Source organism: Triticum aestivum, chromosome 3A, assembly GCF_018294505.1.
Source record: "Triticum aestivum cultivar Chinese Spring chromosome 3A, IWGSC CS RefSeq v2.1, whole genome shotgun sequence".
NCBI lineage: Eukaryota > Viridiplantae > Streptophyta > Magnoliopsida > Poales > Poaceae > Triticum > Triticum aestivum.
Window position 1 is genome coordinate 494,389,298 of NC_057800.1, and position 12,604 is coordinate 494,401,901.

The 12,604-nt window shown below is 47.1% G+C and overlaps 1 protein-coding gene across 1 annotated transcript; it reads right to left on the reverse strand.

Annotated features, from left to right (window-relative positions):
- Positions 1-4,270: 4,270 nt before the first annotated feature.
- LOC123061816 (basic endochitinase A) lies at positions 4,271-5,517 on the reverse strand. The gene has a single exon (XM_044485094.1). The coding sequence runs from the start codon at positions 5,429-5,431 to the stop codon at positions 4,475-4,477; it is 957 nt and encodes a 318-aa protein (XP_044341029.1). The 5' UTR covers positions 5,432-5,517; the 3' UTR covers positions 4,271-4,474.
- Between the last annotated feature and the right edge of the window lie 7,087 nt (positions 5,518-12,604).

The following is a 12,604-nucleotide window of genomic DNA, read 5'->3' on the forward strand; positions in this document are numbered from 1 at the left end:
ACAGGATCACATCATTAGGAGAATGATGTGATGGACAAAGACCCAATCCTAAGCCTAGCACAAGATCATGTAGTTCATATGCTAAAGCTTTTCTAATGTCAAGTATCATTTCCTTAGACCATGAGATTGTGCAACTCCCGGATACCGTAGGAGTGCTTTGGGTGTGCCAAACGTCACAACGTAACTGGGTGGCTATAAAGGTACACTACAGGTATCTCCGAAAGTGTCTGTTGGGTTGGCACGAATCGAGACTGGGATTTGTCACTCCGTGTAAACAGAGAGGTATCTCTGGGCCCACTCGGTAGGACATCATCATAATGTGCACAATGTGATCAAGGAGTTGATCACGGGATGATGTGTTACGAAACAAGTAAAGAGACTTGCCGGTAACGAGATTGAACAAGGTATCGGGATACCGACGATCGAATCTCGGGCAAGTATCATACCGCTAGACAAAGGGAATTGTATACGGGATTGATTAAGTCCTTGACATCGTGGTTCATCCGATGAGATCATCGTGGAACATGTGGGAGCCAACATGGGTATCCAGATCCCGCTGTTGGTTATTGACCGGAGAGTCATCTCGGTCATGTCTGCATGTCTCCCGAACCCGTAGGGTCTACACACTTAAGGTTCGGTGACGCTAGGGTTATAGAGATATTAGTATGCGGTAACCCGAAAGTTGTTCGGAGTCCCGGATGAGATCCCGGACGTAACGTGGAGTTCCGGAATGGTCCGGAGGTAAAGAATTATATATAGGAAGTGCTATTTCGGGCATCGGGACAAGTTTCGGGGTCACCGGTATTGTACCGGGACCACCGGAAGGGTCCCGGGGGTCCACCGGGTGGGGCCACCTGCCCCGGGGGGGCCACATGGGCTGTAGGGGGTGCGCCTTGGCCTACATGGGCCAAGGGCACCAGCCCCTAGAGGCCCATGCTCCAAAGGGACAAGAGGAGGGGAGAGTCCTAAAGGGGGAAGGCACCTCCGAGGTGCCTTGGGGAGGATGGACTCCTCCCCCCCTTGGCCGCACCCTTCCTTGGAGGAAGGGGCAAGGCTGCGCCCTCCCCCTCTCCCTTGGCCCTATATATAGTGGGGGGGAGGGAGGGCAACCTAACCCAAGCCCTGGCGCCTCCCTCTCCCTCCCATGACACATCTCCCTCCTCCCACAGCGCTTGGCGAAGCCCTGTTGGAATCCCGCTACTTCCACCACCACGCCGTCGTGCTGCTGGATCTCCATCAACCTCTCCTCCCCCCTTGCTGGATCAAGAAGGAGGAGACGTCGCTGCTCCTTACGTGTGTTGAACGCGGAGGTGTCGTCCGTTCGGCGCTAGGATCATCAGTGATTTGGATCACGACGAGTACGACTCCATCAACCCCGTTCTCTTGAACGCTTCCGCGCGCGATCTACAAGGGTATGTAGATCCACTCCTCCCTCGTTGCTAGATGACTCCATAGATAGATCTTGGTGACACGTAGGAAAATTTTGAATTTATGCTACGTTACCCAACATCTTGACCATATCACATCACAACATACCCTGCAAAAACAAGTTAGATGTCCTCTACTTTGTTGTTGCAAGTTTTACGTGGCTGCTATGGGCTTCTAGCAAGAAATGTTCTTACCTATGCATCAAAACCACAACGATTCTTCGTCAAGTGTGTTGTTTTAACCTTCAACAAGGACCGGGCGTAGTCACACTCAATTCAACTAAAGCTGGAGAAACAGACACCCACTAGCCACCTGTGTGCGAATCACGTCGGTAGAACCAGTCTCATGAACGCGGTCATGTAATGTCGGTCTGGGCCGCTTCATCCCACAATACCGTCGAATCAAAGTATGACATGTTGGTAAGCAGTATGACTATTATCGCCCACAACTCTTTGTGTTCTACTCGTGCATATAACATCTATGCATAGACCTAGCTCGGATGCCACTGTTGTGGAACACAGTATTTCAAAAAAAATTCCTACGATCACGAAAGATCTATCTAGGAGATGCATAGCAACGAGAAGGGAGAGTGTGTCTACGTACCCTCGTAGACCGAAAGCGGAAGCGTTTAGTAACGCGGTTGATGTAGTCGAACGTCTTCGCGATCCAACCGATCAAGTACCGAACACACGACACCTCCGTGATCTGCACACGTTCAGCTCGGTGATGTCCCTCGTACTCTTGATCCAGCTGAGGCCAAGAGTAAGTTCCGTCATCATGACGGCGTGTTGACGGTGATGATGAAGTTACAGGCGCAGGGCTTCGCCTAAGCACTACGACGATATGTCCGAGGTGTGTAACTGTTGTGGGGGGCACCGCACACTACTAAGACAATTGTATGTCATGTCTTTGGGGTGCCCCTGCCCTTGTATATAAAGGAGGGAAGGAGGAGGAAGGCTGGCCACAAGGGACGCGCCCAAAGGGGGGATTCCTACTCCTAGTAGGAGTAGGTTTCCCCCTTTTCTAGTCTAAGTAGGAGAAGAAGGGAGGAGAGGAGACGGAGAAGGAAAGAGGCGGGTGCCACCCCCTCTCTAGTCCAATTCGGACCAGCCCATGGGGGGCGTGCGGCCTCCCCTTGTGGCCCTTCTCTCCTTTCCACTAAGGCCCATGAAGGCCCAATACTTCCCCCGGTGAATCCCCGTAACTCTTCGGTACTCCGAAAAATACCTGAACCACTCAGAACATTTCCGATATCCGAATATAGCCTTCCAATATATCGATCTTTACGTCTCAACCATTTCGAGACTCCTCGTCATGTCCGTGATCTCATCCGGGACTCCAAACAAACTTCGGTCATCAAATCACATAACTCATAATACAAATCGTCATCAAACGTTAAGCGTGCGGACCCTACGGGTTCGAGAACTATGTAGATATGACTGAGACACATCTCCGGTCAATAACCAATAGCGGAACCTGGATGCTCATATTGGCTCCTACATATTCTACGAAGATCTTTATCGGTCAAACCACGTAACAATATACGTTGTTCCCTTTGTCATCGATATGTTACTTGCCCGAGATTCGATCGTCGGTATCATCATACCTAGTTCAATCTCATCACCGGCAAGTCTCTTTACTCGTTCCATAATGCATCACCCCGCAACTAACTCATTACTCACATTGCTTGCAAGGCTTACAGTGATGTGCATTACCGAGAGGGTCCAGAGATACCTCTCCGACAATCGGTGTGACAAATCCTTATCTCGATCTATGCCAACTCAACAAACACCATCGGAGACACCTGTAGAGCATCTTTATAATCACCCAGTTACGTTGTGACGTTTGATAGCACACTAAGTGTTCCTCCGGTATTCGGGAGTTGCATAATCTCATAGTCATAGGAACATGTATAAGTCATGAAGAAAGCAATAGCAATAAACTAAACGATCATAGTGCTAAGCTAACGGATGGGTTTAGTCCATCACATCATTCTCTAATGATGTGATCCCGTTCATCAAATGACAACACATGTCCAAGGCTAGGAAACTTAACCATCTTTGATTAACGAGCTAGTCAAGTAGAAGCATACTAGGGACACTCTGTTTGTCTATGTATTCACACATGTACTAAGTTTCCGGTTAATACAATTCTAACATGAATACTAAACATTTATCATGATATAAGGAAATATAAATAACAACTTTATTATTGCCTCTAGGGCATATTTCCTTCACCCCTTCCCCTCCTTTAGTCTACGGGTGAAAACCTAGGCCTTTGGCCGGCCGGTGGCGGCGCACTGGCGTCGTGGTCCTCCTTGGAAGCGCTGCCTTGGGGTAGACTTGGGGTTGGGGTGCTGCCATCTGTGGGTTGGTGGTGGCTGCGGTGCAATGCATCCTCGGATGTTCGGCGATGGTGGAGACGGGGGATGTGTGCCTTTGTTACCCTTTGACGGCTGCTGGTCTGCTGCCCTGTTGTATCCGTGCTTGTCGGCCTATGAGCGGCATCCTTGTGTTGGATGTAGGGGAGATGGTCTCCCCTCCGGCATTGGCATGACTAGGTTGTGGCAAAGCTAATGGTTTCTCCTTGCAAGGCTCGATCCTCTTCATCACTGCTTGTTGGCGGTCCACGGAGTCCTCTGTTCCCGTTGTTCTGGTCGGCGTTGTGCTCTCCGACAACATGGTTTTGTTTCCCCTTGTGTTGGCAGTTTCGCTCTTTGTCCGGCTTCTATAGTTTCGGCCTTGGGCGATCTATGTCTATAATTTTTCAGTCTTCTTTTTCTTATGCGCAGCCGTTGTAATAATCTGCACTTTGTATCCTAGCTGGTTGATGGTTTTATCAATTTAAAGTTGGGCTAATTGCATTTCATCAAAAAAAACTTGGATAGGAACACACCACTTATTACATTATAATCGACTACACACGCATCTTGCGTGGATCGCACCATTATTTGTTTGTACTAGGCGAGGTCTATCGCCACGCCATTGTTACAGTATTTAGAGAGTCTTTATTATTGCATGTCTTCTCGTATCCTATAGCCGATTGACTATGCGAACGGCCTCTGGTTATAGCAGTCCAGGTTGTCGCCGTAGCTGACACCGAGGAGGTCACAGTAGCGCTTGTAGAACCCGATCCGGTCAGCGACACGGGCGTCCTGCCCGCGCCCGCACTCGAGCCCACCGTTGATGATGTTGGTGATCACGCCGTACCCAGGCACCCTCCCCGCCGCCTGGTCGGTGCCCGAGGGGCTCCACCGGCCCGTGATCACGTCATGGCTTGAGGGTTTGGGTGACTGCGGCGTCATCCAGAACCACAACGCCGTCTTAAACGATACGGTCGCGTCCGTGGCCACGAGGTCCGGGTTGTTAAGTAGGTCGGTGCCGATGGCCTGCCCCGCCGGCCCGTAGTTGTAGTTGTGCGAGATCTGGATGGGCCCGCGCCCGAAGTACTTCTTGCCCGGCGCGCATGGCCACTGCGAGCTCGGCGTGCAGTAGTCGGAGGTGGCGCCGCGCTCCTGGTTGAAGCAGTAGCCCCAGGAGTAGGGGCCGTCGGGCGCCGTCGGCCACCCGCCGGTCGTCTCGTGTGAGGTCTGAGCGAGGAACGCTGCCACCTCGCGCTTCCTGACGTCGGTGCCACCCGTGGTCGCGAAGCCCGAGAACGAGTTGGCGGCGGCGACGAAGGCGCCGTAGTTGTAGAACCCCTTGGCCTGGCACGCGGCATCGTTGCGGTGCAGCAGCATCTGGTCGAAGAGCGACTGCGAGATAATGGAGGACACGCCACCGCCGCCGGAGGGGGTCGGTACCGGTACCGGGGTGCCGCAGCCGTTGCACTGGCTCTGGCAGCCGTTGCCGCAGTAGTCGGAGGTGGAGCCGCAGAAGCCGAACTTGCTGCAGCAGAGGCAGTTGGGGCACGTCGCCCCGCCGGCCTGCGAACCGCACTGCTCGGCGTGCGCAGACACGGCGAAGGCCGCGGCCAGCATGGCCACCACCACAACTCCTCTCATCTTGGGCAATGAAGCAGAGCCCGCTCAGCAGGTGATTTAGTTACTAGCTAGTGCGTCACACTGCTCGTGTAGTGGTGTGTGTGTGTGTGCGCGCCAGAAGCTGGTGCAGTGCACGTCTTTATATAGCCAGCAAGCCACAGCAGACGTGTCCAACTTTCCACGAGTCCATGATCGATCTACTTAGTCTAGCTACGCAGTCCAAGCAAGTTCGGCAGATCTCGAAAGCGATCTAGTACGTGTACTTTGTACGCATGTTCCGATCTCGTGTAAGCTAGCTACATACGAGTCAGTGATCACTAATGGAAGCATGGAATGCCGGTGCTGGTGCAGATGCCGGTGCACCGGACGTTGATCGGGATGGAAGTAAGCGTGGAAAATTCCTCTCAACTCAACTTCGATGGCTCACTGGGTCAGATTTTTCTCCCCGCTTCCTGCGCGCATGCAAGCAAGCAAGCATGCATGCATGCATGCACCAGCTCAGCTTTGATGTGCGACCAAACATTGATCGCCGCATTAATGGATGGACGGACGTGGAATTTTCTTGGAATTAAACATGGCTTGCGTGCATGGAATTCCATGCATATGCTATTCATATATTTTTTCTTTCTTTTTACTCGTTTCTTTCTGTTAGTGACGCCCTGCCGACCAGGCAAACTATGTTGGATACATATATGAATAGTCTCAATTATTTCCCGCAAAAAAAGTATCAATTACAACGGAAAATACACAGGAGCTCCTTGTAGCTTGTGCTCCACGCTTCTATATGAATATTAAATTTAAAAATACCGGAAAAATTCAAAAAAATCCTGTAATTTAGGCATATCAAACCTGGGTGCCCAATCTACTTCAATGTGAAGTTTCCTGAAAAACAAACCAGGAAATGTCGGTGGCGAAGAAAATACAGAACGACCTACGATCTATCCAAACAGTTTTTTTATACATTGATTTTTTTTTTCACCGAGAGAATATTTCCTAGTATTTGTTCACGAGATTTCACACATAAGTAGATTGGATACCTAGCTTTGATATCCCAAAATTCTAGTTTTTTTAGTTACCCTCGTTTGTTTTATGAATTTAATACTTATATAAGGGGTGGAGCACCCAGTGTTCCAAATCCTCTTCCCCAATACAAATCACATTTCACAGATTAAGAACAATTGAATTACACATCTTTCCAAGTTAAGACAGGATTATTATATTTCAAAGATAAACATAAATAAAATAGAGTAAAATAACACTAATGATCATCATTTTCTAATTCGCAAAGAAAAAACATCGTCTTTCCTCTTGAACCCGTTACTTGCAAGGATCAAATCTTATATAGGTAGATAGATAAATTGCAAAACAAAATAAAAGTAAATAAATTGCGGCAATGTATTTTTGGTTTTTATAATATGATAAAAGTAGACATAGGGGCCATAGTTTTCACTAGAGGCTTCTCTCTCGAACACATAGCATACAATGAGTAAACAAATACTGTTGGGCAATTAATAGAAAATTGCATAGTTATGACGTTATTCATGGCAATGATCACGCATGTAGGCATCACACAAGTAGATTGACTCCTGTCTGCATCTATTATTATTACTCCACCAATCGACCACTATCCAACATGCATCTATGGTATTAAGTTCCTGACAAATAGAGTAACGCCTTAAGCAAGATGGCATGATGTAGACAAAGTAAACCCAATAAATATGAATAAACCCCGTCATTTTATCCTTAGTAACAATAATACAATACATGCCTCGCTACCCCTTCTGCCATGAGGTGAGCACACCACAAGATTGAACCCACTACAAAGCACCTCTCCCACTGAAGATAAATCAATCTAGTTGGCGAAATCAAACAGATAGATTAGAGAGAAATACAATTCATCGGATACTGACAAACACACCGCAAAAGACTCAATTACTTTCAATGAATAATTCGATCATAAACCTACAATTCATCGGATCCCGACAAACACACCGCAAAAGAAGATTACATCGAATAGAACTCCAAGAAGATCGAGAAGAACATTGTATTGAAGATCAAAGAGAGAGAATAAGTCATCTAGCTACTAGCTATGGACCCGTAGGTTTGTGGTGAACTACTCACGCATCGTCGAAAGGCAGCAAGGATGATACAGAAGCCCTTCGTGATCGATTCCCCCTCCGACAGAGTACCAAAAAAGGCTTCCAGATGGGATCGCGGAAGAACAGAAATTTGCGGCGGCGGAAAAAGTGTTTCGGGTGGCTCTCTAGGGGTTTCCCGATATTTGAGAATTTATAGAAGGGGAATTAGGTCAGACGGAGCCACGTGGAGCCCACAAGGTAACATGGCACACCCTACCCCCTGGGCGCGCCCTGTTGCCTTGCCGTCTCCTCGCTTCCCGTTTGGTCTCCTCCTGAAGCTTCTAGGGTCTCTTATGTCCAGAAAAAAATCGTCAAAAATTTTTGTAGCGTTTGGACTTCGTTTGGTATTGATTTTCTGGAAAACCAAAAACAGGCAGAAAACAACAACTGACGGTAGGCACTGGGTAAATAGGTTAGTTCCGGAAAATGGTATAAAATAGCATAAAGATGCATATAAAGTATCCAAAATTGATAATATAATAGCATGAAACAATAAAAAATTATAGATACGTTAGAGATGTTTCAGACCTACAACCGTAGTGACGAATGACCGCAAAGTAAGTGCGTGTTTATTAAAACTTAATTTTCTAGACATTGACTTGAAAGATGCAATAGTCGGGGACATCTTTATAGGATTGTTGGCAACGGTCCCAGAATATTTTCTGTATCATCTTAATTTTCTAGACATTGACTTGAAAGATGCAATAGTCACGACTTCTCCTTACAGCAACTTTTAGAAAACGAAGTGAAGATAGCCTATAAAGCAAGGCCAAATATTTGTTGTCAGGGACGATCAAAAGGCACTTGGGTGTACTGGTTGACAAGGTTGGATACGTGCCATCTATTTTGATTCCGGTAGATGCCTCTCTTTCTTCTATCATTTATTGCCGCTTTGTTTCCACTTTCTTCAGTAGATTTTACATTTCGCAAGTTTCAGTGTCCAAAAGTTGGTTTCAAAACTCACACCCACAAGATTGATAAGTGCAATATTCTTTCTGCACAAGAGCTATCACAGTGACACCATACCTTGAGAATCACTTAGTACATATGAAAACTAGATTATGATAATTGACATTTCATGATCGGATCTCATGGAAATCATGATATTGTATTTTGCATCTTCAAATTTATGATATTGTATTTTGCTTCACCATAATTGTATTGGTACAAAGAACACCATAGTTAGATTTACCATAAAAATATATTCTTAGCACAATTCCGCGTGGTTACATAGATCAGACCACGGCCGAACCATCAAAAACCATCATCTCTAAGATGACAGAGGGCAAGGATCAGCTCGTCCCAAACCCTGCCTATGCTCCATCGCTCGTCCAAGATCAACATATTATAGCTTGTCTCCTTCACAGCCTATCCAAGGAGGTTCTCGTCCAAGTGGGTTCAATTGAAAAATCGCATGCTATTTGGGCCACACTCCCCAACATGTTCTCAGCCCAATCAATAGGTACACAAATGGTTCAGATTTCCTGGATTAATAGAAGTGTATAGGTAAACTTCTTGGATTTAATTACGGATGCCCTCTGCAATTCTGTATATTAGAAGTACAAAGGCTGGAGCATCTAGTTAACACTGCATCCCATGGGATTATCAAAACTTATGGCCTAATCTTTAACTGCAAGGCCTTTTTGAGTTTGCCACCAGTCCATGGATTATCAAATGTAATATGACCCCGTAATATCTGAGCTTGACTCCGGTTTGATTCTAACACTGATACTATATATTCTTCTTCGTGAAGAATGATTATATAATTACAGCCCGATAAATTGTTTTAATTTGGCATCCACAAAAAATCACTTGACTTCAGAAGAAACATATACAAAATAAACAAATTTAACATATACTACAACTACTATATGTTATCTAAATCCATGAAACTAACAATATAGAAGATAAATGCACATGTTTGATTACTAACCTCAAGCAGATCAAGATCATTAGTGCGGAGAGTGAGAATTACAGTAGACAGCTTTGAGACCTTCCGTTGAGGGTACTCGTGAGATCAGAAGCTTGCCAATAGCTCGCCAGATATCCTCGGAGTGCCCAACAACCTATAGTATTCAAAAACGAAGATAGTCCATCAACATATAACGCAATGACCTGCATCCTCCAGTTTTGATGTCAACTTCTTTAACAAAAAATTAGTAGTAGGAGAGTTCGTTACAATGAAAAAATAATATTTTGGAGAATTACAATACAAGAAGAATAACTGATATTAGTAGCTTTAACAAAATCTCAGTAGCGACTCCACTTCAAGGCAAATGCCATCTTTGTCAGCATCAATAAATTAGAATAAATTGGATATCCGGTGTGATCCAGTTGTTCTTCACAACATAGATTTAGCATTATAGTGTTGAAAATTCAACCTTATTTCATCTCCTCCCTATGAATGACATTATACATATTATGCAACCATGGCTCTTGCAAGCATAAGAATTGATTAGAGATGTAACAACTATGAAAGATTTCATTGTCAATAACTACACACACACAAAATTATCGTGCATGTGTGCATATACTTGACAATGTTTTTCTTGTAAACAAAAATATATAATAACTTGACAAGATCATATGTCGCCTGACACACTGTGAGCACGAATATAAATATAACTTGTCAGTTGTGACATTTTCCCATGTTTAGATCTTCGAAGTTTGCTACTCATCCATGACGCACAGAGTAATTTAAAACAAAAAAACGAAAATTGCATCTACCAACTGAATGGTTGATACTATGGAGGGATAAGACGGTATACATACTCTGGCATTTTGTCGAGCATCTAGCGTGCATGCTGTGACAAGCACAGGTGAAGCAGAGCAATTTTTACCTGGAGGGGCAAGGATCTCAAGAGCCCACTGCAGTTAAAGTACGTACAATATGGCTTATAACCCGCTTACATGGCATTTTTGCCTATGTGGAGGAGAGAGACACCAAAAAATAAGAAGAGCGAACTCTCGTGCAAGAGCCCAACTATATGCTAGCTTATAGGCAAATACAATAAATGCAAAGAAAGAGAAAGAGAGATGCTTAGAAAAAGTACTAATCTTATAGCTAACCTTATAGCCCGCCTTATTATATGAGTGAGTATAGTAGATGACTATAGATGACATGGAAACTTCATATAGCCATCAACTGGCTATATACTATTAACCATGCTCTTAGGAGTGAAAGGTTGCATAACCTATTGTCTTCTGCAAGGTGCCAGTCCTTGTCTAAGAAGTTGTGACCAACAGTGGTCATGGTTGTAGGTCGTAGCTAGCGAAAGCGGGCTCATGGTGGACGTGAGTCTAAGGTGGCACGTGGATTTCTCCTGCTGCCTGATGTCCGATAAGACGTTAGACGCGCAGTTCGCCCTCCTTGGCCTCATTATGGGCGTGAGCGCTGACAGGAGATGGGAAGTGGCGAAGAAGTCGGCGACGAGGAGGGGGCATGGTGGTGATGGTTGGCGGTGGCACATCTAGGAGAAAGTATGTGGCGGGAGATGAACTGGCGGCGTCGGTGGCGTATTTGTGGAGGGTGGCGTCAGAGGAAGCTGGGAAGGGAGCGAAGGAGATGGCGCAGAGGAGGGGGCGTGGTGGTGGTAGGCGGTAGGCTGCCACAGCAGAGGAGGCATGCGAGGAGTTGGGGGTAGATGGCGGCGGCACCAGGTCTCAAGACACCAGAGAAACGAAGAGGATTTCTGCAAAATCATGGAGTGGAGTGGTAGACGATTTTTTTTAGACGTGCCACAGTTTGCCTCACATACGTTAGATGTAGATCGAACGGTCAAAAATGCTGGATGGCAGACATACCATCATCATCAATTGTGATTTTTATACAAGTAGAGCGTAGAGGTATATGATATGACCAACATAAGATGTGAATCTTGGATTGGAAGAAAAAAACACCTCGTGGCTCTCACACCGCCCGTGCGGGCGAAAACCCTAGCACCCTAGCCACCCACTCCCCCTCTCCCTCCCTTCCCATCGCCAGTTGAGGACGTCGTCAGTCGCCGCGCGACATCCGATGAAGGTGGTGGCGAGGCTCTGCTCCCTGCTTCACTGCAGGGAGCTTTGGGCGCCGAGGCGACGACTTTGGATCTGACGGGCGGCGTCGACCTCTTCGGTGGGTGGCGCTGCAGGTGCATGCAGGTTGCCCCTCTGGTCGCGCGGGCAGTGGTTGGGCGGCGGAGGCGCTTCGCTGCTCGGATCTCTGGCCTCGTTCCGTGATGCGGCTTTCCCCCATCGCTGATCCCGATATGGCCCTTTCAGGCTACCAGATCAATCCCCAGATGATGTGGCGACAGAAGACTGGAACGGGGGAATCCCTTGGTCGACTCCGCATCGACCTCGTCGACGACAGCGGTGCTCTGGCTTCGCTACTCCCCTCCTGACGGCTTGTTAGGTTTCCTCTTCCTTCCCCCCTCCCCTCCTTTAGTCCACGGGTGAAAACCTAGGGCTTTGGCCGGCCGGTGGCGACCCACTGGCGTCGTGGTCCTCCTTGGAAGTGCCGGCTTGGGGTTGGGGTGCTGCTATCTGTGGCTTGCTGGTGGCTGCTGTGCAATGCGTCCTCGGATATCCGGCGACGGTGGAGGCGGGGGATGTGTGCCTTGTTGCCCTTCGGTGGCTGCTGCCCTGCTGCGTTCGTGCTTGCCGGCCTATGAGCAGCATCCTCATGCTGGATGTAGGGGAGATGGTCGCCCCTCCGGCATTGGCACGACTGGGTTGTGGCAGAGCTAATGGTTTCTCCTTGCAAGGCTCGATCCTCCTCCACTTTTCACTGGCGGTTCGTTCCCTTTGTTCTGGTCGATGTTGTGCTCTCTGACAACATGGTTTTGTTTCTCCATGTGTTGACAGTTCCGCTCTTTGGCTGACTTCTGTAGTTTCTATGTCTGTAATTTTTCAGTCTTTTTTTCCTCATGCGCAGCCCTTGTAATAATCTGCACTTTATATCCTACCCGGTTGATGGTTTTATTAATTTGAAGTCGAGTTAAATGCATTTCATTTGAAAAAACTTTGATAGGAACATATCATTTATTGCATAATAATCGACTACACACGCATC

Excerpts from the sequence above, each read along its gene's own strand:
- LOC123061816 (XM_044485094.1), bottom strand. The coding sequence starts at position 5,431 with ATGAGAGGAGTTGTGGTGGTGGCCATGCTGGCCGCGGCCTTCGCCGTG.